This window comes from Tribolium madens, unplaced genomic scaffold (genome assembly GCF_015345945.1).
Source record: "Tribolium madens isolate multiple individuals breed KSU strain unplaced genomic scaffold, Tmad_KSU_1.1 Scaffold_3;HRSCAF=73;Tcas5.2_LG2, whole genome shotgun sequence".
In the NCBI taxonomy this organism is placed as follows: Eukaryota; Metazoa; Arthropoda; class Insecta; order Coleoptera; family Tenebrionidae; genus Tribolium; species Tribolium madens.
In genome coordinates, this window is record NW_025401006.1 from 10,034,332 (window position 1) to 10,055,390 (window position 21,059).

General features: G+C 31.6%; 4 protein-coding genes across 5 annotated transcripts in view; all 4 read right to left on the bottom strand.

The window, feature by feature from the left end:
* The window catches only part of LOC123007698 (synaptic vesicle glycoprotein 2B-like), a 12,764-nt gene extending 8,798 nt beyond the window's left edge, over positions 1-3,966 (bottom strand). The window contains exons 1-11 of the mRNA XM_044403113.1: positions 3,524-3,966; positions 2,736-2,898; positions 2,491-2,688; positions 2,278-2,440; positions 2,048-2,229; positions 1,815-1,999; positions 1,428-1,763; positions 1,264-1,378; positions 1,058-1,217; positions 880-1,007; positions 779-830 (exon numbers count right to left, since the gene is read on the bottom strand). Coding sequence (XP_044259048.1) covers positions 779-830; positions 880-1,007; positions 1,058-1,217; positions 1,264-1,378; positions 1,428-1,763; positions 1,815-1,999; positions 2,048-2,229; positions 2,278-2,440; positions 2,491-2,688; positions 2,736-2,811 — 1,595 coding nt within the window. The 5' untranslated portion in view covers positions 2,812-2,898; positions 3,524-3,966. The remainder of the gene's footprint in view (positions 1-778; positions 831-879; positions 1,008-1,057; positions 1,218-1,263; positions 1,379-1,427; positions 1,764-1,814; positions 2,000-2,047; positions 2,230-2,277; positions 2,441-2,490; positions 2,689-2,735; positions 2,899-3,523) is intronic.
* A 76-nt stretch (positions 3,967-4,042) lies between these two features.
* Positions 4,043-19,500, bottom strand: LOC123007699. The gene is made up of 31 exons (XM_044403114.1): positions 19,369-19,500; positions 19,215-19,268; positions 19,000-19,161; positions 18,784-18,946; positions 18,612-18,733; positions 18,170-18,411; positions 17,927-18,114; positions 17,616-17,878; positions 17,315-17,474; positions 17,137-17,264; positions 17,040-17,086; positions 16,377-16,572; positions 14,165-14,314; positions 13,915-14,118; positions 13,703-13,865; positions 13,458-13,639; positions 13,226-13,410; positions 12,997-13,178; positions 12,801-12,942; positions 12,632-12,743; positions 12,426-12,585; positions 12,243-12,370; positions 12,172-12,188; positions 5,879-6,140; positions 5,669-5,831; positions 5,435-5,616; positions 5,198-5,382; positions 4,819-5,145; positions 4,658-4,772; positions 4,322-4,609; positions 4,043-4,266 (listed from the first exon to the last, which is right to left on the bottom strand). Exons 1-31 carry the CDS (start codon positions 19,430-19,432, stop codon positions 4,211-4,213), a joined length of 4,992 nt encoding a protein of 1,663 aa, XP_044259049.1. The 5' UTR covers positions 19,433-19,500; the 3' UTR covers positions 4,043-4,210.
* On the bottom strand, positions 7,729-10,352 carry LOC123008218 (synaptic vesicle glycoprotein 2C-like). The gene is made up of 13 exons (XM_044403918.1): positions 10,138-10,352; positions 9,959-9,995; positions 9,841-9,896; positions 9,596-9,793; positions 9,375-9,537; positions 9,149-9,327; positions 8,916-9,100; positions 8,676-8,866; positions 8,479-8,623; positions 8,308-8,422; positions 8,093-8,252; positions 7,920-8,047; positions 7,729-7,872 (listed from the first exon to the last, which is right to left on the bottom strand). The coding sequence occupies exons 3-13, from the start codon at positions 9,884-9,886 to the stop codon at positions 7,817-7,819; spliced, it is 1,566 nt and encodes a 521-aa protein (XP_044259853.1). The 5' UTR covers positions 9,887-9,896; positions 9,959-9,995; positions 10,138-10,352; the 3' UTR covers positions 7,729-7,816.
* LOC123008219 (synaptic vesicle glycoprotein 2C-like) lies at positions 14,578-16,630 on the bottom strand. Of its 2 annotated transcripts, XM_044403920.1 has the most exons (11): positions 16,377-16,630; positions 16,163-16,325; positions 15,934-16,112; positions 15,703-15,887; positions 15,556-15,655; positions 15,468-15,498; positions 15,275-15,413; positions 15,116-15,227; positions 14,913-15,072; positions 14,738-14,865; positions 14,578-14,690 (listed from the first exon to the last, which is right to left on the bottom strand). In XM_044403920.1, the coding sequence occupies exons 1-11, from the start codon at positions 16,618-16,620 to the stop codon at positions 14,635-14,637; spliced, it is 1,497 nt and encodes a 498-aa protein (XP_044259855.1). In that variant the 5' UTR covers positions 16,621-16,630; the 3' UTR covers positions 14,578-14,634. The 2 variants fall into 2 exon arrangements, with proteins under 2 accessions (XP_044259855.1, XP_044259854.1); XM_044403919.1 differs by having other exon boundaries at positions 15,468-15,655.
* Positions 19,501-21,059: the final 1,559 nt, after the last annotated feature.

The window sequence follows — 21,059 nt, forward strand, 5'->3', positions numbered from 1 at the left end:
CTTCATGGTTTTGAATATGATATAATCACACTAGTGTTAGCAAAAACAATTTTCTTTTATTTACACGAGTTTGAGCCTGGACTTAGCTTATCTGATGAGTATCTTAAAGTGTTAATAAAGCAGTGGTTGATCTATGACGCAGACTCGTCTCTCAAACGCTCTGCCAAAAATGCTATTTTAAACTAAAACACATGCTGTGTTCACGGTCGACAGTTGGGAAATTAATTGCAATTATCATAATTTGTTTCATATTAACATCTATGTTTTTTGRTAAGAACTCTAGTAATCAGAAGTCTTTTTATCATGTTTATATTTAAACTGYCTGTTCAAAACACCGACACTTGGTACTAAAAACAACCATCATACATAATATGATGTAATTATTATTTCAATTGTGTTTTAAATTTGAAAAATGCTCCAATATGATGTAGCACATAAGCATAGTAAACTAATTACGTCATAAAAATTGTGCAAACATTATTAATTTATTACAATATATTTGAATATTTATATTTCTTATCTTACAGTAGGAGGAAGTTCATAGTGTTATCACGCGTGCAGATTTAAGAAAATCATCTGTTGCACAAGACAAATATTGAGTTTGAGCTTATATCATTTTTTTCTTAGACGATAAATAAAATGACATTGCTATTAATCAAACCGCATGTTCAGCTGAGTGGTCACGAATAAAACACTTTAAAAATTTTTAAATGTTTTTATTAAGTTAACATAAAATAAATTTTAGTCTTTATAGCTTCACAGWCTTTTTGAAGGTCACTCCAAGGCTTTTAGGTCAGTGTTTGGTAACAACATTGCAACGAAAGCACACACTAAATCAAATATTTGTAAAAATAAAAGTAACATTTGTGATAAACCTACCAAAAGTTATAGAACCGATTGTGAAGAACGGAGGCGCACATCCTGTTTGGAGTAACAAGGGAAAAATTAAATTCCCAATCATTGCCCCACTTCGAGCCAACATCATTGATAACGATACTGTCATCGTTCTAAAATAGTTTAGTTTATAGGAAATGAAAGTGTTCACATTTATTTTTACCTTAAAGTAGTGGGAAATAAGTCAATGCAAACTGTTAGGACAACATTTGAGGCAATACTTGATGACGCTGTAAAGATTGAAGCAAATGCTACTGTCATTGCTGTATTTGTGGAAAAATAAATTGAAAATGCACAGGACCCTCCCAATAAACCCAAAATACCTAATACTTTTTATAAAAAAAATTGATTATGTATTTTGTTACTCACTCATTAGTTTTTTCTTGCCTAGAATATTGATAAAATAACCGGCAAAGATGTAACTAGTAGCACTGACAGAAGAAATAATTATGGTGTTAACATAAACTGAGGAATTGTTGAGATTCTGGAAAAAAAAATTACTTCAAATATTTCCATTTYGGTTACCTACTTACAACAGCGCATTCCCCTAAAGTACTTGCTGGCTGAATCATTTCTAACATTTCACAAAGATCAGCATTAGAGTCGTTGTGGTGGTAGTATTTGTAGTCATTGATGGCTTGAAAAATTTGCGGTAACCAAAGTCTCAAAGTATTTAAACTCATCGTAAATAATGTTTGAAGGAGACATACGAGGACGATGTTTGGTAAATGTGGTGGAAAAAACAAGGGTTTTAATTGTTGCCACCCYTCTTTGAGAGCTTGAATTTTAGTCCTATTAGCWGTYACTTGAGTGGTGTGCTTGTCTTGACAGTTTTTYTTCAGTTCAATTTCGTCAACTAGTTGTTTTATCTAAAATTGTTTGTTATTCCAAAAAATATGAAGTAGTTAATTGAGGCTCACCGGAAAATTTTCAGGAGGATTCCTGCTATTTACACTGTAGATTTTTTGAAACACTTTAAGTGCTTTGTCGTTTTGACCCACCGTCATTAAAAATTTTGGACTTTCAGGCATGAAAATAAATATTACGGTACTAAACAAAGCRGGGAAGCCACATATGAAAAGATAAATGTTCCACGAATGAAATTCTGTAATTTAACTTTATCTTTTAAATCTAATTTTTTATTTTGTATTACCAAGTGTTTTGTTAAAAAGTGAAAAGTAATAATTTTGGGGTAAGACAGCCCATGCTAAGAGTGGCAAAACTACACTTCCACAACTAAAAATAGTTCCAAGTACTAACTGCATTCTTGCTCTATATTTCGAACAATGGAATTCCGAAATATAGGCTGTGAGAGCAGCAAATGGGCCGTTTATTCTACAAAAGTAATTAGAAATTAATTAATTTGATGTGTTTCTCACTTACATAAAACCGCCAAAATATTTGCAAACCATTAGAACGGTTTTACTTTGGGAAAAACTGCTACTCARTACAAAAACAGCGTCTAAGAAAAAGCCAACCATTAATAATCTTTTTCTTCCTARAGTATCATAAAGAAATCCCCATACTAAGGCACTTGAAATCATTCCTGAAGATCAGCAGTTATCTATTATTAGTGTCATTTTAATTGTTACATGCCTAAGTAAGTAATTGCGTTTAACATTCCTTTATCATCTAAACTTAAGTCAAGGTCGCATTGTGCGGCTGYAAAAACATACGACATTGTGGTCGTTTCAAACATAGAAGACCATCCTACAGGAATTGAGATGAGGATTAAAAATAAATTGTAATATCCAAAACCGGTGGCTGAAATTGCTGTTTCAAAATCAGCCGGTTCTAAAACACCATGATAAGAAAATTTTCGTTTTCTAGGGTTTCCTCACCTGTAGTTTTTACTTTAGTTTCGTCATCTACGGACACGATGTAGATATTTTTGGCCATATTATATTTTTCTTYCATTGTGACGACAGTTTTTTAATGAACTGATGACCGATTATGCTTCTATTATATTCATTCAGGAGTTCTAACAATGATAATTACGAGTATCTAAAATTTTTGTTTGTAACCAAAATCGGTTAGGTTTAGCTCAATGAAATTATTTTCAAGATGGCGGTACTCGGTTACATTGGAAGTGGATATCAATTTCGTTATTTTAAATAGAAAGCTATGTTTTTATTGCGTTTTCGAATTACTCAAGTAATTTTGAGAGAGTTTTTATTAGCATTCTCTATACCTAAGTTTAACCGTTTTCGAAATATTTATATCTTTGTAAAAAAAATTGGATTTCAATCTTCCTATTTAAAAATTGATAACTTTACAATTTTTTATTATGCTGAAACCGTATTTGGGTATACGAGAGAAAGGTTAGATATTTCTTTTGGTGTATTTCTGATTGGAAAAATAATTAACAAACCATTTAAAATAACGAAGTTGATTTCCGGTGCAACCGAAAGTGAAAATATTTTTATTGAGCAGGATATAAACGATTGTGGCTGTAATCAAAATATTATAGACAAATATCAGTGTTAAAACTTCCAATACTTCTAATGTGAGGGTTAACCGGAGTAGCTGTAGAATTAAGTTGAAAAAGCTAAAACCGATTGCTGATATTGTAGTTTTTTTTTTTTTGTGAAACGGTAGTAATTTAAAACAAAAAAAATTAAATACATACTTAGATTTATCTATCAGAGTTGGTTTATTCTCATCTTTAATAGAAGCTGTTGAAAGTGTTTCACTTTTCGTCAGTGTTATACCCCAAGTAGAACATAAAATGATAAATGCTTATCGCATTGTAATTGCAGAAGGTACACTATTACGTAGGTATCGAAAGGCAATTTTATGTTGGATTTTTTTATTATTTGCAAATATACAAGTGTTCCGTTTTTATTGTTACAAATTTAAGCAGGTGATAGAATATTTAATTGTAAGATAAAAGTTTCCTATGAACATCGAAAAATGCTACGCAAGGGAGGTACACCTCTTTAAAGGGGTAAAAAGTACCCTAACTATTATAGCTGTTGGTATTTACCACTTTCAGCCACACAATTCTAAATTTCATAGATTTTTACAAAAATAGGTCTCTTGCGTTTTTTCTATTCAATTTTTGAGTAAAAGTAAAAAGTAAAAAGAGAGCGGTACCAAGTTGTGTAATTTTATCTATTCTCCAATAGTGGAAAAATCCCATTAAAAAACGCATCTCTTTCAGGGGGTGTAGCTTGCCCACATAACCTTTTTTGATACATGTTTATAGGAAACTTCTGCCTTAAAATTGAATATTCTATGATCTGTTTAAATTTGCAACAATAAAAACGGAACACTTTGTATATACAATAAGGAATAATAGTGTGTCTTACGAATACTACTGTAGTGCTTTCAGATCTGTGTTTGGTAAAAGACACACTAAAAAAGAACAGCCTGAAAAATCGGAAATTTAATAGCGTTTTTTTTTACATTTTCTTGTTACGTTTACCAACAATTGCGGCTCCCACAGTAAAGAAAGGTGGTGCACACCCTAATTGTAGCAAAATTGGAAATACTAAATTACCCATCACTGCACCTGATCGCCCAATCATCATTGTTAAAGAAATGGTCATTGTTCGTAAAGTCGTTGGAAAAAGATCAACGACCACGGCAAGGACCACATTTACATTAATACTGCCCAGGGAGACAAAAAGACACGATAAAATTATTGTTGATAGTGAATTTTGCGCAAAGTACAAACACATCGCACTTAAACCAGAAAATATTCCTAATATACCTAATAAGAAACAAATTAATTAAAATAAATAGAGCGAGGGCAACATACTTATAAGTCTCTTTTTGCCTAAAGCATTAATTAACAGTCCGGCAATAATGTAACCACCAATTGAGACAACTGACACAATAATTGAGTTGATGTAAACAGACGAGTTGTTTAAATTCTTGAAACAAAATATGTGTTTTGAATAAAAGTTTTTGGTTACATACCACTTCGCATTCCTGTGATTTATTCTTAGGCCGGATTTGGTCAATCATTGTGCAAAGATCAGTGGTCGAACCGTTGTTGTAATATTGATAATCATTGACTGCTTGGAAGATTTGTGGAAGCCAAAAGCGTAAAGTATTAAGACTCATCATTGTCAACATTTGTAACAAACAAACTAAAAGGATTCTTCCTAAATGAGGAGGAAAAAACAGAGGAGTCATCTGTTGCCACCCTTCTTTCATCGCTTGTATTTTCGTTCTGTTGACAGTGATTCTGCCTCCGTGTTTTGAGTCATTATTTAATTTTGTTTCCTCGACTAATTCTTTGATCTGTAAAAAAATCAAATTCACACACATGTGCTTACATTTATAATTAGTTCACCGGAAAAGTTTCAGGAGCGTTTCCTGTATTAAAACAATAAACTTTCCTGAAAACTTCTAAAGCCTTTTCATTCCATCCCATTGTCATCAAAAATTTTGGACTTTCCGGCATAAAAATAAAAGCAATCGAACTTATCAAAGCCGGAAAGGCACACAAGCACAAATACAAATTCCACGAATGGAATTCTAAAAACAGAATTATAAAATATGGATTTTTGTCTTGTATTTGCGAAATTACCTACACTATTGTTAAAAAATTTAACACTGAGGTTGAGAGGCAAAACCGCCCATGCCACAAAAGGCAATATCACATTTCCTGTACCAAAGATTATTCCTAACATCATCTGGACTCTTGCTCTGTGTCTTGCACAGTGAAATTCAGATAGGTAAGTTGTAAGCGCCGCGAAAGGTCCATTGGTTCTAAAATTGAACTCTGGTGAAGACAAGTGATAAGAGAGATAAGCGTACGCACATGAAACCTCCTAGAAATTTGGCGATTATAAGAAAAGTTGCGTTTTGCGATGATGCACTCATTAGAACGAAAATTCCATCGAGGAATAAGCCGATTGCGAGGAGTTTTTTCCGACCGAGGGTGTCGTACAAAAACCCCCAAACGAACCCACTTGATATCATTCCTGCAAAAAAATTATTGACGGGTTTGCCACCCGGAATTCCCACTTACCGATGTAAGTAATAGCGTTAAGAAATCCTTTATTTTCTAGGGTTAAACTTAAGTCGCATTGTGCTGCTGGAAATACGTATGACATTGTTGTGGTTTCGAAGATTGAGCTCCAGCCTGCCGGCATTGCGATTAAGAGGAGGATTACATTGAATTTACCAAAACCAGTGGCTGCTATTGCCGTTTCGAAATCGGCCGGTTTTATACCTGAAGCACAAATATAAGCTTTCAGAGAAAGGTTTTGGTTCATAATTAAGTCGAGTGACTACAACTGTTAATTAATTGTGTTGTACTGTTTTGTCACTTGGCTTTTAATTCATGATGTATTATATTTATTTGATAATAAATGCTATCAAATAAGGAAGAAGCTTAGATAGAAAATACAGAAAGAATTCTAACACATATAGATAAACTCAGAGAATGAAACGTTATGATCAATAATGAGTATGGAATTAAAAATAAGTAAAGAAAATAAAGAAAATTGATTCACTTAGCTATTGACAGTAATGTAAGCATTGGTGTCATCAGTACAAATTATCTAAAATTTTAAAGTCTTAGTATTTTTAACACGGAATGTCTGGGTAATTAAGACATTTTTATAGAATTTATTTTTACTATTAGTCATTATTTGGCATAACTTTAAGATTATATGTATAAGTCAAGACTCACCCTATATGAGTCGTATATGGGTAAAAGTCTACTTACATTCGTCCGAATTCTTGTTTTTTTCAGAGTCATCTAATGTTTTCGATAACAAAACTACATCTTCGGTTTCCTTCATGGTTTTGAATATAATTTAATCACATTTGTGTTAGCAAAAACAATTTTCATTTATTTATAGGAGTTTGAGCCTGGACTTAGCTTATCTCATGAGTATCTTATAGTATATTATTTAACGAGCACATAATTGTGCTTAGAATTCAAAAGGATGAAGTTTATACACGAGCCAATGACGAGTGTATAAATCTTCCAGTTGAGTTATAGCCATTATGTGCGCGTCAAATACTACCTTGTATCTACGACCTTTTTTTAACAAAACACTTTCTACTTACAAAATTTATATTTATTATACTCGTAATGATACCCCCGATTTATGCTTTAACATTTATCGAGATGTTGTTCGAAGGGCTCAATTATGCATTGAGCATAATGGGGGTCAATTTGAACATTTTCAATAAAATTTAAATTTGAATATTTTACTTTTGACAATTCTTGACATTTACGAGTATTTATCTCAATTTAGATAGATTTATTATAATATATTTGAATATTTGTATTTCTTATCTTAGTACTGCTATAGAAGGAATTTCGTAGTGTTATCACGAGTGCAGATTTAAGAAAAACATAGTTGCACATGACAAATATTGACTTTGAGCTTGAGTAATTTTTTTTTTGTCTTCGATGATGAAGATGACATTGCCAATTATCAAGCCACGTGTTTCATAAACTGTATAGTAATAGTATATTAAGCATCAAGAAGGGTAAGGACATTTTACCAACCGAGGACAATTGTTTGGGGGAGGAACGAAGCGACGACTCCAATTATTGTCTGAGATTGGAAAGTCCTTAACGTTCGTGATGCTTATGACATTTTTTGTGCGATTGATTTATGTTAGTTTTTGTAACAAAATATCTAAAAAATGTTCTAAAACGCCAAAGTTTCTAGAACATTTTTGAATGCTTACCGACTTAGTAACAATAAACAAAAATCCTTACCGACGAGTTTGGGATAGCAACGAGTAAATACAACTTACTGTCTTAGGAACGGACCTATCAAAGAATCGAATAGAGTCTAATCGCGCAAAAAATGTATAAAGCATGTACTCGTATTTTAAAATTATAAATAATAAAAATTACTCGTAGAAAACTTTCTTTTATTTTTCATAATAGAAATAATCTTTACAACATTTTTTACAAAACATTAAAATATGATTTAAAACGTTACTCCAACGCCTTGGAATCGGTGTTTGGTAGTAAAAGGGACAAAAAAGCACTAGCTGAAATAAAAAATAAAAATATAATCTAACTATGTGACCACTTTTACCAAAAACTAGCGCTGCGATTGTAAAAAAAGGTGGCCCACAACCTGTCCGAATAAGTAAAGGAAATACTAGATTTCCAACCATTGATCCAATCCTAGCACACATTAAAGCTAACGCCAATGACATTGTTCTAAAATTTTATATTTATTAATTATATTGTCTTATTTTTTCTTACCTTAAAGTAGTGGGGAATAAATTTATAATAACTACAATACAAACATTAGCTCCTATCTGTGTAAAACTAGCAAACAGTGATGAAAATGCAACTGCGAAAGCTGTATTCATGGAGAAATACATTGTGATTTCAAATCCTCCAGCAAAAATTCCTAAAACGACTGAAAAATTATTAATTAAAAATGACACACTCTTTGGGGAAAGTGGAAAATATACAAAGAAGTGTTTTCTTTCCCACTTTATTGATAAGAGAGCTTGCACACAAATCACCCACAAGTGTAACAATTGATACAATTAGAGCGTTTATATAAACTGAGGAATTGTCCGTATTCTGTAATAATTAACAAAGTTATTGATTTTTTAGTGTTTCGTTTTTGGAAAACATACAACTTGGCATTCACCACTTGTAACATTTGAAGTTTTGATGATTTCTAAGCTTTCGCAAAGATCAACAGACGACACGTTATAATAATATTGATAATCATTCAAAGCTTGGAATATTTGTGGCAACCAAAGCCTCATCGTGTTAACACTGCAACAGTAATTTTGATAAATGTTACGTCTAATTTCGAGCAGTTATTTACGTCATTGTAAACAGAGTTTGAATCAGACAAACCAAAATTATGTTTTTCAGGTGAGGAGGAAAAAACAGCGGTTTGATTTGTTGCCATCCTTCCCGCAGAGCTTGCATTTGATTCCGTTTAGCAGTAATTTGTCCACCATGTTCGTTTGGGTCTTTCTTTTTGAGACTAACTTCATCTATTAACTCTGTAATCTAGAAATTTATTAATTATTTAGAAAACTTCTAGTTTATTGTATTTTACCGGAAATGACTTTGGTGATTGTCCACTGTTTTTTGAATAGATTTTTTGGAATATTTTTAAAGCTTGTTCGTTTTCACCAATAGTCATCAGAAATTTCGGACTTTCAGGCGCAAAAACAAATATAATTGCACTTACAAGCGATGGAATACTGCACAAGAAAAGTAAAATATTCCACGAGAAAATGACTAGAATACAAATGGCAAAATTTTATAATTAGTTGAGCTTTTTCTTACTAAATGTATCAGATATTTGCAAAGTTAATTCTTGTGGTAAAAGACCCCAAGCTAATAAGGGTAACACCATGCCTGCACAACAAAAGCTAATTGCTATCATTAATTGCATTCGTCCTCTATATTTATTTGAGTGAAATTCAGAAACATAAGTTGATAATGCCGCATAGGGGCCATTTATGCTAAAACCAAATTTTGTATTATTGGTTTACCCAAGATTTTTTTTTACATAAAACCACCAAAAAATTTCGAAGCTATCAGCATTTCTTTGTTTTGCGATAAAGAACTTATAACTACACAAATAAAATCTAACGAAAATCCAATCATTAAGAGTTTTCTTCGTCCAAGAGTATCAAAGAGAAATCCCCAAATAACAGCACTTGAAATCATTCCTTAAAATTTTATCAGAAATTTTCTAGTCTAGTTTAATCTAATCAGTTACCTACTTACCAGAATATGTAATAGCATTTAATAGTCCTTTATCTTCAAGACTCAGATCAAGATCACATTGAGCTGCCGGAAAAACATAAGCCATTGTGCTACTTTCTAACCCAGAGGCCCATCCTGAAGCAAGGATTAGCAAGAGAAATAAAAAATTAAATTTCCCGAAACCGGTTGCTGTAATAGCAGTTTCAAAATCTGCCGGAACTGAAAAAAATGAATGTTTGATTTGGAAGTGATTAATATTTAGATACCTGTCGTTTTGATATTTGATGTGACTGTGTAAATGTTCTTAGACATAATGATACACCTGTGGAGAAATGATGGCACTGATTAATTTTGTTTTATATTAGTATTATTGCTTATTATCACCTGACACTGAATTTAGAACAATGAGTAGTAAAGTTAACTGAAAAAAAATGCGATAAGTTTCAATATCATACTAAATTGAACTAAAAGTAAGATTACCGACTTTTGATACAAGTGAAATAATTTTGCTTGAAAATTTTGAAGTAATACCTACTTGACCATGTATGTACATACGTACTTACCATCAAAATGCAGGTTGTTGAATTCTATAATTATAATAAATTGCTTGCTTTGTCACAGAATAATGATTAGTTTATGACACAAATTAAAACAACTTTGCAAATCAACGTGAAAGGTAACTAACAATTAACAAGATTTTTGTAAATTATTCTCTTTATTTAATTCTTGTTTCTAATGTGGCAATAAATAACGTTCATTCGTTCATGCTTATAAGCTAGGAAAATAATTCTATGCACTTGTCTTTTATGGTGGATGGATTAAAACAATGCATTTTTTTGTTAAATCTAAATCGTTTTGCAAACAGTGTAGCAATGGAGCATTATCACATTTTTAAAAAAGAGAAGTTTAACTACATTTGGTTAAATACGCTGAAGTGGTTTGAACTTATTGTTATTACAGATATTTTTTTGCTACTATATTATTTTAGTATTTTTTATTTTTACACTTTAGTTTTAAACTTATAGAAAAATTGTTCTTTTAAGACCTACTAAAAATTTTATGATTATTTTTTATTATTATAAGAGATTAACCAAACAATTGCTTGAATTTGTAACCCTCCATAAATGCCACGTATGTTGTACATATCTTTGCAAGTATTGCTGCAATCAGCAGAACAAAACAGAACAAATTAGTGGTACAGTTTTACCAAGCTATTATAAAAAAAAATCAGTCTTATTTTAATAATTGCTTGTTCTTGTTATTAACCACTTGGATTTTTTAAATTTCTTAAAATATTTGACTTTGATAACAATTACATTAAAAACTATTAAAATATTTTAAATATTTTAGACAAAAAGAAAGTAAGTAATCAGATCCTGTTAAAAACTGACCTGTTTTCCTGGTTTCTCGGTCCGGGTGGGTTACAATGATTTACGAGTATCATATACAGGCTGCGCCAGAACTCGCGCCCCAGAGAAAATTTTCAAGTAAGGTAAGATACCAGGAACATGAAAAAAATGTTTAAAAAATTCTATCTGTCAAAAAATTTTGACATTTATTTTTTGACATTTGACTTTTTTTATGTCTAATGATACTGATAATCTTGTATATGTTTTTTTACAATTATTTAGTAAAGGTACAAAAATGTTGTCAATAAAAGCCACAAATAACATTAAACAGAGTTACAATTTAGGATACAGCTTTCTTGTTTCCTTTTTTAATAGCCTATAGCAAAAAAACTTGAAAAATTATATTTCCAACAGAAATAAATAGAGTCAAAGTGCAAACTTTAAACCCTCATAACTTCGAAATTTTTATAGATAAATTTTTTTTAACATTTTTTCCATGTTCCTGGTATCTTACCTTATATGCCATTTTTCTCTGGGGCGCGAGTTCTGGCGCATCCTGTATTTACCCCTTGGTTTATTCTTAGAAATAACGTATTTAACTTAAAACAATAAAATTTTTTAATAAGTTTTAGCAAAAGTCCCTACTGTATTCGTATCAGAATGTCGTCAGAAGGACACAACATAAACGCCACTTGTATTTATTTTTATCTATTTCAAGCATGTAGGTTGTTTTATATGCTATTATTATTTACATATTATACAAAATGCACCTATCAAGGCATTATTTGTTATGAGTATGTTTTTGTTTGATATTGCTTTAGTAAATGTTTTTCTTTTTGTTTTATGCGAGTATATAAATATTTTTTTCAACTTTGCTGAGCTTTGCAGGGCGTTTTTTTCGCTAAAGTTGATAGCAACTAATATTTTCCTTTTTTGGTGGTTTGTTTTAAAAAATTATCTTATATAGGTATAGCTATTAGGTGGAGTTTATCGAGAGATATTGTATTAAACAATAATATTAAATTATTGTTACTTTATTGCACTAAACGTAGTTCAAGGTGTTCATTCTCAGGGAAAGTTAATAATTTACAGTTAACAACAATTACGTTTTGTAAGGAATATGATACTCCTAAATAAAATGATCAATAATTTATTTATTAAATTTATTAAATAATAAAAATATCACATTTACGGACATTGGAGACTTTTTTATTTCAAAGCTTTCAGATCAGTATTTGGCAGAAGTACAGTAAGCAGAGAACATCCTGAAACAGAAGAAGTTTGGGGTTTTCTTACACCTTATTTATTTTTAAATGTACCAATTACGATAGAGCCAATAGAGAAAAAGGGTGGGGCACAACCTAAAGTTAACAAAATTGGAAAAATTAAATTTCCGATCATTGAAGCAGAACGTCCAAACATCATCGCGAGTGATATTGTTACAGTCCTATTAAAATTTTTAAATAGAAACATTTATTTTTGTCTCTTGAAAATATAAATACCTCAGCGATGTTGGAAATAAGTCAATAACAATAGTTATGACGACATTTGCACAGATTCCTCCAAGTGATAAAAAAAGTGATGACAGAGTCACAACGGTGGCAGTATTTTGAGAAAAATATATTGCAATCACACAAATTCCACAAGCAATGGAAAACGTGCCTGAAACTCCGAAATAAGCACCACATTTGGTTTTGATTTCTTTTACCTAAAAGTAGTTTTTTGCCCAACTTATTTATAAATGTACTAGCAACGAAATATCCACAAATTGACACTGCTGCAATTATCATTGTATTCATGTATACAGTTGGAGAAAAATTCTAAAAATATAGATATCTTTATCAAAATTTTCAATACAAATTTTCTGAATTTCTTACAACATGGCACGTAACATTTGATTCTTTCGGAGTCAGAATTTGTAACATATTACAAAGACTACTTGTAGTACCATTATTATAATATTGGTAGTCGCTGATTGATTGAAATATTTGGGGTAACCACAGCCTTAATGTATTAACACTGTACAAAATTTATAATTTCATTAATTACATAAATTAAAATGAATAAACATACCTTAACATAAACAGTGACTGTATTGAACACACTAAAACAATATGTTTCAAATGAGGAGGATAGCACAAGGGTCTAATTTGCTGAAATCCTTCTCGCAGTGCTTGAGTTTTAGTTCTGTTGGCAGTAATGTGTCCACCATGTTCATTACTTTCTGTTTTAGTTTCGTCTATCAATCTTTTAATCTAGAGCAAGACAGTTACGAGTACACATTATTATTACATAAAATTACCGGAAAATCGTCTCTACTTTTGCCGGTATTGAGACTATAAACTTTTTTAAAGACGTCCAAAGCTTCATCGTTGCGACCAACAGTCATTAAAAATTTTGGACTTTCTGGCAGAAATGTGAAAATGATTCCACTAATCAGCGATGGTATGGCACACACTAGGAGGTAGATATTCCACGAATGTAGCACTAAGAAATTAATTTAAAAACATGTGCAAAAATTGCTCAAATATTACCTATTTTGTTGTTGTAAAGGTTTAAATCGATTTGTTGGGGCAAAATGGCCCATGCTAGCATGGGTAGAGTCAGAGATCCACCACTCACTATCATTCCTCGAACTAATTGTACTCTTGATCGGTATTTAGAACAGTGAAATTCTGATAAATAAGCAGTCAGTGCCGCGAAAGGTCCATTGATTCTAGTAAAAATGTTTACTAAAATTGAATCTGTCAGTTTTAAAGCAGTGAATCAGCAAGCTTACATAAAGCCCCCAAAAAATTTAAAAATGAGGAGCAAAATATAATTCTGGGAGAAAGAAGAGAGTATAACAAAGAAGGCATCGAGTAGATAACCGACCACCATTAATTTTTTTCGTCCAAGGGTGTCGCAAAGGAAGCCCCAAACAAATCCACTTGATACCATCCCTAATAATCATTATTATTTTTTGATAAAATAAATATTTTGACGAATTGCCTACGAAAGTGATGGCATTTAAGGACCCTCTGTCGGTCAAAGACAAGTTTAAATCACAGTGAGCAGCAGGAAAGACGTAAGACATGGTGGTGGTTTCAAACACCGACGACCATCCAGCAGGAATCGACAGCAGGAAGAGAAAAATGTTGAATTTTCCAAACTTTGTCGCTGATACTGCTGTCTCAAAATCAGCATCGTACACTTCTAAAATAATTAATTGAGTCACTAAATAAATAAAAGTTGATTATACCTCTTTCTGAAGTTTGTCGCTTTGTTGATCCGTAAGTATTTCTTTCAACATTATTCGAAATGTTGAACACCTGATTCTTGCTTAAAACGTTTTTCAAAGGTTTTGGTGCCATTTGTTCACTATTACTGCTGATAAGTGAAAACAATTGTACTATTCAAAAACAGATTATTTAAATAATTTTAATACATGCGAATGCTAGGTGCAACAATAGATTTTATAAGACGCGTAATCCATACTTTACATAGTTGTAATTTATGTTGTCTCTTTTGACATACTTAGAATGTGTAAGTCACAATAGTGACGCATTTGGGAGTTTAAACAAAATAAATTTGTTGTGCGATATGATGAAACACGACAAAAATGTTGCAGGAATGGAATTTTCCTAACAGTTTTTTAGCAGTGAAAGACTTTTCTGTTTTTTGTTTTATTTTATTTACTTATAATTACACAAATTTAAAATAGAAAAGTAATTATTGCAGTGCTTTTAGTTCGGTGTTAGGCAGGAGAATGCTAAGTCCTGACCCGACTGTAAAAACAAGTTAATTAGTTTCATTTCTATTTAATTATCTGTACCAATAATCAAAGATCCAACAACGAGGAACGGGGGAGCACAACCAGCTTTGAGTAGAAATGGGAATATAACATTACCAAGCATTGCAGCTAACCGTCCTGAAACCATTGTAAAAGAAATTGTGACAGATCTAAAATATTATATTTAAAAAACTTTTGATAACAAAAGATAAGAAACCTCAAAGTTGTTGGAAACAGGTCTGCAGTAACAACTGTAGCGGCGTTTAGAGAAATGCCTCCCATGGATATAAAAAGAGAAGATAAAATTAAGACTGCGGTCGTAGTTTGGGCAAAATAAAGCGATGAGGCACAAATTCCACCCAAAAGACAGGATCCAACTAGAATTTTTTTTTAGAAAGTTTTTAATTTTATGTTGCTTACAGATTAAAATTTTCTTGCCCAATTTATTAATCAATAGTACTACGATTATGTAGTTTGTAATCGATACACTTGCAATTATCATTGTGCTAAAATAAACCGACGAAGAAACATTCTAAAATTATTCGTTATTTTTTGATATGTGAAATAATATTAATTTACGAATTGACACTTTGATGATTGTGGTGGATTTATCAACTTTAACATTTTACAAAGACTTGCAGTTGTTTCATTGTTTTGTCTTTTGTAGTCGCTAATGGACTGAAAAATTTGAGGCAACCAAAGACGAATAGATTGTATGCTGAAATCACAAGTAAAGATATTATTCTATTCTACTTACACTAATTTTGTGTACCTAAACATATTTAAAAACTGAATCGTACAAACTAGAATTAGAGATTTAAGGTGAGGAGGGTGACAAACTGGTTTAACTTGTTGACAACCTTCTCTTAAAGCTTGCTTTTTTGTCCTGTTAGCTGTAACAAAACCACCATGTTTTCTTTCTTCATTTCTCTCTATCGTTTCTTCAACTAAACTTTTTACCTAAATTAACGAAATATGGAAGTAAAGTAGAACTATTTTATTCTTACTGGAAATTCTTCTTTGGGTTTCCCAGTATTAAAACTGTAGATTTTTTGAAAAATTTTAAGAGCATCATGATTGCGACCAACAGTCATAAGAAACTTTGGACTTTCAGGCATGAAAATAAAAATTACTCCACTAAGAAACGACGGAAGTGCACACGCAAATAAAAAAATATTCCATGAATGAAAAACTGTAATTTTTTAGTTATGAAATTATTAAGAAGGGATAATTCAAACCAAGAAAGTTGCGATGATTGAGTGTTATATCTAGTGGCATAATAATCCACCCCAGAATTGGCAAAACTACAGTCCCTACACTTACTACAATTCCCCTAACCATTTGAACTTTTGATCGATATTTTGAAGCATAAAATTCCAAAATATATGAAGTAAAACCTGTGTAAGTTCCACTGGCGCTGATGAACCTTACAATTAATTAAAATATTATAATTGTCTGATTACTTACAAAAATCCTCCAAAAAATTTAAGTAACAACAGCATAGCCAAACTTTGGGAAAACCCACTTATTACCACCATCACCGAATCCAGTAAAAACGTTAGAACCAAAACATACTTTCTTCCTAAAGTATCAGACAGAAAACCCCAGAGTAAAGCACCTACTATCATTCCTGAAACTCCCATTTATTTATTTAGTATTTTTTGATAATATCAATTCTTACCAAAATAAGCGCCTCCGTTCAAGTGGCCTTTATCATGAATTGTGAGATTTAGGTCACATTCAGCGGCAGGAAACACGTATGACATTGAGGTAACTTCAAAAGTGCTTGTCCAAGATCCAGGAATAAGGAGGAGGAAGAGGCACAAATGGAATTTTCCGAATTTGGTAGCAGAAATAGCTGCTTCGAAACTGGCTAACTCGGTGGGATTTTCGGTTGAAGGGGTGTCGCTACCATTCACGGGCATATTTCATTGGAATTTTTGACAAGTAGTTGTCAAATAATGTATTTTTTAAGAGCTTTGTAGAAAACTTTATTTATTACTCCTACAATTTTACAGGATATATTATTATATGTGGTTTATTTATTTGTTTTTTATAATTGTAGCAAAAAATTTTAGATAACTGAACTAGTCGGATAACTTAATACTTAATTCAAATTAAACTTTAAAAAAGCAAACACGTTTTTGTATTTTTTCAGTTTTTCTATTTTATTTTCGACAATAATATTTTTTATAATTAAAACTGTGAGGTAGGTTTGAGGCATTCAAAGATCCACACAATAATAAGACTTTTATATAAAAAACTAAACATCAAAATATAATAAATATGAATAAATAAAGTAAAAAAATAAAAAGATAAAACTGGAAGTTTCCTAATGTATTACTGTGTATTTGTCAGTTTGAGGTAAAACTGAGCAAAGCATTCCGCTGGCTGAAAAAATATTAGTTTATTAAAAGTTACTTAGAAATATTATTGTTTACCTATGAGAAGCGAGCCAAAGAGATAAATCGGTACAAAACACTTCCAATCGATCAATAATCCAAAAACTACATTTCCAAAAATTGCCCCAATTCTCCCCGTCGATGCAGTAACAGCTAAAGCAATTGCCCTAAAAAAATTGGATTGAATTTTGTTATCAGTTTTGATTGGGAAAATTACCTAAGATTTGTCGGAAACAAATCAACAATAAAACAAAAAATCACAGCTTCAAGAATACTGGTCAGTGCTTCAAAAACACAAGAAAGTACCAGAGTTTGTGTTGAACTTTGTACCCAGTTTAGTGAGAGGGTTGTTAACCCTGACATCACCAATCCAATAACTGTAAGAAAATACAGATTACTATTGTTTTTTTAATAATTGTTGATAATTAAATAACAAAGTTCAATTGTGGATGACTATCTATCATGGAAAATTACAGAACTGGATGTTTTGCCTGTGACTAAACGAAAACAATACTCACTTAATACCGTTTTCTTGCCAAATTTCCTCATAAAGAAGCTGAGTGATACTGACGTAGGAATACAACTTAATCCTATGATAATCGTGTCGAGGAAAACACGATTATCTATTGAAGGGATACAAGGTTCAGGGAAAAATACTTCAAGAGTGTCTCCTTTTCTATAGGACACGGAGCAAACACTTGCAGTACTGTTGGGATGAGTAATTGCGAACTCATTGAAACGTTCGAAAATTTCAGGAAACCACATAATCAAAGTGTAGTAACTACAAAAAATTTGTCAGAAAAACATTCAATAAATTTATGAACCCTACCTTGCCATTAGGCCAAAGTCAGCAAAACAAGTCACCAAGAGGTATTTTAGGTAAGGTTGAGAGAACAACACTTGAAATTCACTGACAATGGACGAGATTTTGAAACAAATTTTTTCTTTAAGTGGTACTTTTTTGACAAATTCTTCGGCATTATTATTATTTTCGTATTCCCCTTCTAGAGTCATGACCTGTTTTTTATTTATTTAAGTAAAGAAAGATTTTTTCGTTAATTAAACGACTTACTGGGTAAGCATATGAAGGGAATCCAGTATTAAAAGTAAACACTCTCTGGAAAACGAGTTTGGCTTTTTCGTATTGTCTTTTTGAGATTAGAAATTTTGGTGTCTCTGGTAGGAAATACAGCATAACTAGACTGATCAAACTCGGGATACTGCAGACCAAAACGAAAATTCTCCAAGGGCTGAAATTCCCATGATCGATGAAGGAATTTAACACGGTTTGATTAAGCAGAATCCACGCTAGACCTACAAATAAAACACAGCTTGGTTAGGTTTCAAAACAGTGTCAAAATTTTTGATTTTTACACTGCAATAAGTAGCTCGGACCAGACTGACTGTTCTAAAGAAGAATCCACATTATTTTTTGGCCAGACTGGCAACCTACTCTGCATCAAACATTAATTAGATTGTCTAAACCTACTTCTGGGTCTTAGTCTGGTACTCACCTGGTAAAAGGATGACTCCAACGTTCCAAAATACTTCTAAACGACCCAACATCCCATCCCGGTATTTTTTTGACGTGAATTCGCCCAAATAAGAGAAAATAATGCTAGTGGCCCCTATAATACTGAGAATGGGTTTAAACTGCATTTGGGGGTTGATTTCGAAGGGTCTTACCCGAATCCGTTGAAGAAACGACAAACTAAGAAGAAATTAAACGTCTGAGCAAAAGATGAGGTCAAAGCTGCGAGAAAATCGACAAGAAGCGAAAGCATTATTGCGACTTTACGGCCCTGAGAATCAGCAATTGAGCCCCAAAGACTGCAACCGAATATCATTCCTACAAAGAGAAAAAAAGTTGGGTTTTGTATTAAGTTTGATCGTTGAAATTACCGATTAAAGGCATCGCTGATAATTTTCCCTTATCAATTGATGATAAATTAAAGTCACATTTGGCTGAAGGCAAGACGAATGATAATGTTGTTGAGCTGATGGCGCAAGTTGCGTAAATTGTTCCACAAACAGCAAGGAGCAAAGCTTGGAATTTTCCATATCCTTAATAAAAAAATAGTTGACTACAAATTCAAAAATCTGATTTTTTTACTTACTTGCATAGTGGATGGCAGTCTCAAAGTCGGCGGTTTGGGCCTTTTCGATGAAATCTAAAACACTTACGTCGTAATTAAACCGATAGTTGGTCATGGTTAAAAATGTGTGTTAGTGATAAGGAAATTTCAATGATGAGTTAAAAGATAGTCGTACCGTGTTGAGTTCTTTCTTGGATTAGTAAGAAAGAACGGTCCATTTCGCTTCGTGATAAAGACATGACTGAGACAATACTTTAGGCACGTTACTCATTTATCAGTATTGGTAACATTGGAAAAATAAATAAGTTGCTTGTTTGTTTAGGAACGAGTCAATATCACAAGTTTGATATGGGTTTAAAAATACGTGATTAACTACGTAAATGGTACGGAAATTATTTAATTAATGAGCAGATTTGAGACAACTTGTTCCCTTAACCCACATCAAGATTTTCAAATATGGATTTTTCAAAAAGTGACAAGACCCAAACCCACAATTGTATGGATGCGAAAAAATATAAAAAATTTCAAGGAACACCAATTTGGGATTGTTGAGATTTTTCATTTTTTACAAAGCAAAATAAAGCAAAAACTTGCTTGCTTTAGCAACTAGAAAATGTTTTTGTACGTAATTATTTTTTGGTAGATTTTGGGAAAAAGTATCTAATTGTACAAAAAGTGAAAGAAAAAAGACACAGGGTGGATCAATCTAAACCATACACCTCATATTTGTATTAATAAAAACATGCTTGCGAAGACTTAGGACTACATATATTTTTTTTTAATCTTAAAGATCGTTGAATCAATTTGATTTATGCCCCGCTATCAATAATTATTGATTAAGGAGTAAGTAGGAAGTTTGAAATTTAATTAGAATTAGGTATTTTATCATAAACATCACTAATTCTGAAACTGTTCTCTTTTTTCAAATGAAAAAATAATTTCGCATTTTTTTTGCATCATTTTTTGATGAAACTATCACATTACAAAATTCATGTTGGTAGGCTTGAAGCAATTCAGTCAAAGTTTTTTAAATATATAAAATGGTTGCTTCCTTATTGTGTGCAAGATGATTACAATATTTCATTAAATTATATGTGTCTTTCTACACTTGAAACTAGAAGAAGATATCAGGCTTTATGTTTTGTTTATAAACTTTTGAATAATTTGATCAATGATACTTCAATACTAAATTTAATAAATTTTCACGTTCCTCAGTATAATAGCAGATCAAACCAGTTATTCAAAATATCGTTTACACATAATAATTATCTATTTAATTCTCCTCTAAATGATCTTCTTAGGATTTGTAATATGTACAGTGTCAAGTTGGACTTTTTTAATTTTAAATCTTTAAATAGCTTCAAGTGTTTTCTGAATGTTTCTTTGAGTTAGTCTTTTTAGTATTCTTTAAATATGTTTATATGTATGTTACTTGTTTTGTATTATAATTTTATTGTTACTTAATGTAAAGGATGTTACTGTCAAAATAAAGTTACTATTACTAGGTTACATTGCAAAGTGAAGTCTGTAATCAATTAAATTGTGATAATATAAAAAATATAAATTGAATTACTTATATTAAATGATGATTACAGAATTAAAAAAAGATGGCATGTAAATTTGCGATTAGACTCGTATATGTAAACATAAACTTACACCATTCTTTTGCTGGATAACACATAATAAAATTTCACACTTAATCTTATGACGATTTGAGTGAAAGACTAAGCAGAAAACCACTGCAAGTAAATTTTAATACTTAATTTGTCGGGTCATCTTTCCGGGTCAAATCCTCCGGCGACTATAGATGTTTTGATTCCAGTCGAAATAATGTCAAAGAACATAAGACGACGTAAATAAACTGCT

Excerpts from the sequence above, each read along its gene's own strand:
- LOC123008218 (XM_044403918.1), bottom strand. The coding sequence starts at position 9,886 with ATGTCTAAGAACATTTACACAGTCACATCAAATATCAAAACGACAG. Across the intron at positions 9,101-9,148 it reads GCAAATATCTGATACATTTA|TCATTTTCTCGTGGAATATT; the intron begins GTAAGAAAAAGC and ends TTTGTATTCTAG. Across the intron at positions 8,253-8,307 it reads GGGAAAGAAAACACTTCTTT|TCGTTTTAGGAATTTTTGCT; the intron begins GTATATTTTCCA and ends ATAATTTTTCAG.
- LOC123008219 (XM_044403919.1), bottom strand. The coding sequence starts at position 16,620 with ATGCCCGTGAATGGTAGCGACACCCCTTCAACCGAAAATCCCACCGAG. Across the intron at positions 16,326-16,376 it reads GAACGGAGGCGCTTATTTTG|GAATGATAGTAGGTGCTTTA; the intron begins GTAAGAATTGAT and ends TGGGAGTTTCAG. Across the intron at positions 15,414-15,467 it reads CAGTTTTTAAATATGTTTAG|CATACAATCTATTCGTCTTT; the intron begins GTACACAAAATT and ends TTGTGATTTCAG.
- LOC123007699 (XM_044403114.1), bottom strand. The coding sequence starts at position 19,432 with ATGTCTTTATCACGAAGCGAAATGGACCGTTCTTTCTTACTAATCCAA. Across the intron at positions 13,640-13,702 it reads AAATTTTTTGGGGGCTTTAT|AATCAATGGACCTTTCGCGG; the intron begins GTAAGCTTGCTG and ends CATTTTTACTAG. Across the intron at positions 5,383-5,434 it reads ATTTTTTAACAATAGTGTAG|AATTCCATTCGTGGAATTTG; the intron begins GTAATTTCGCAA and ends TTCTGTTTTTAG.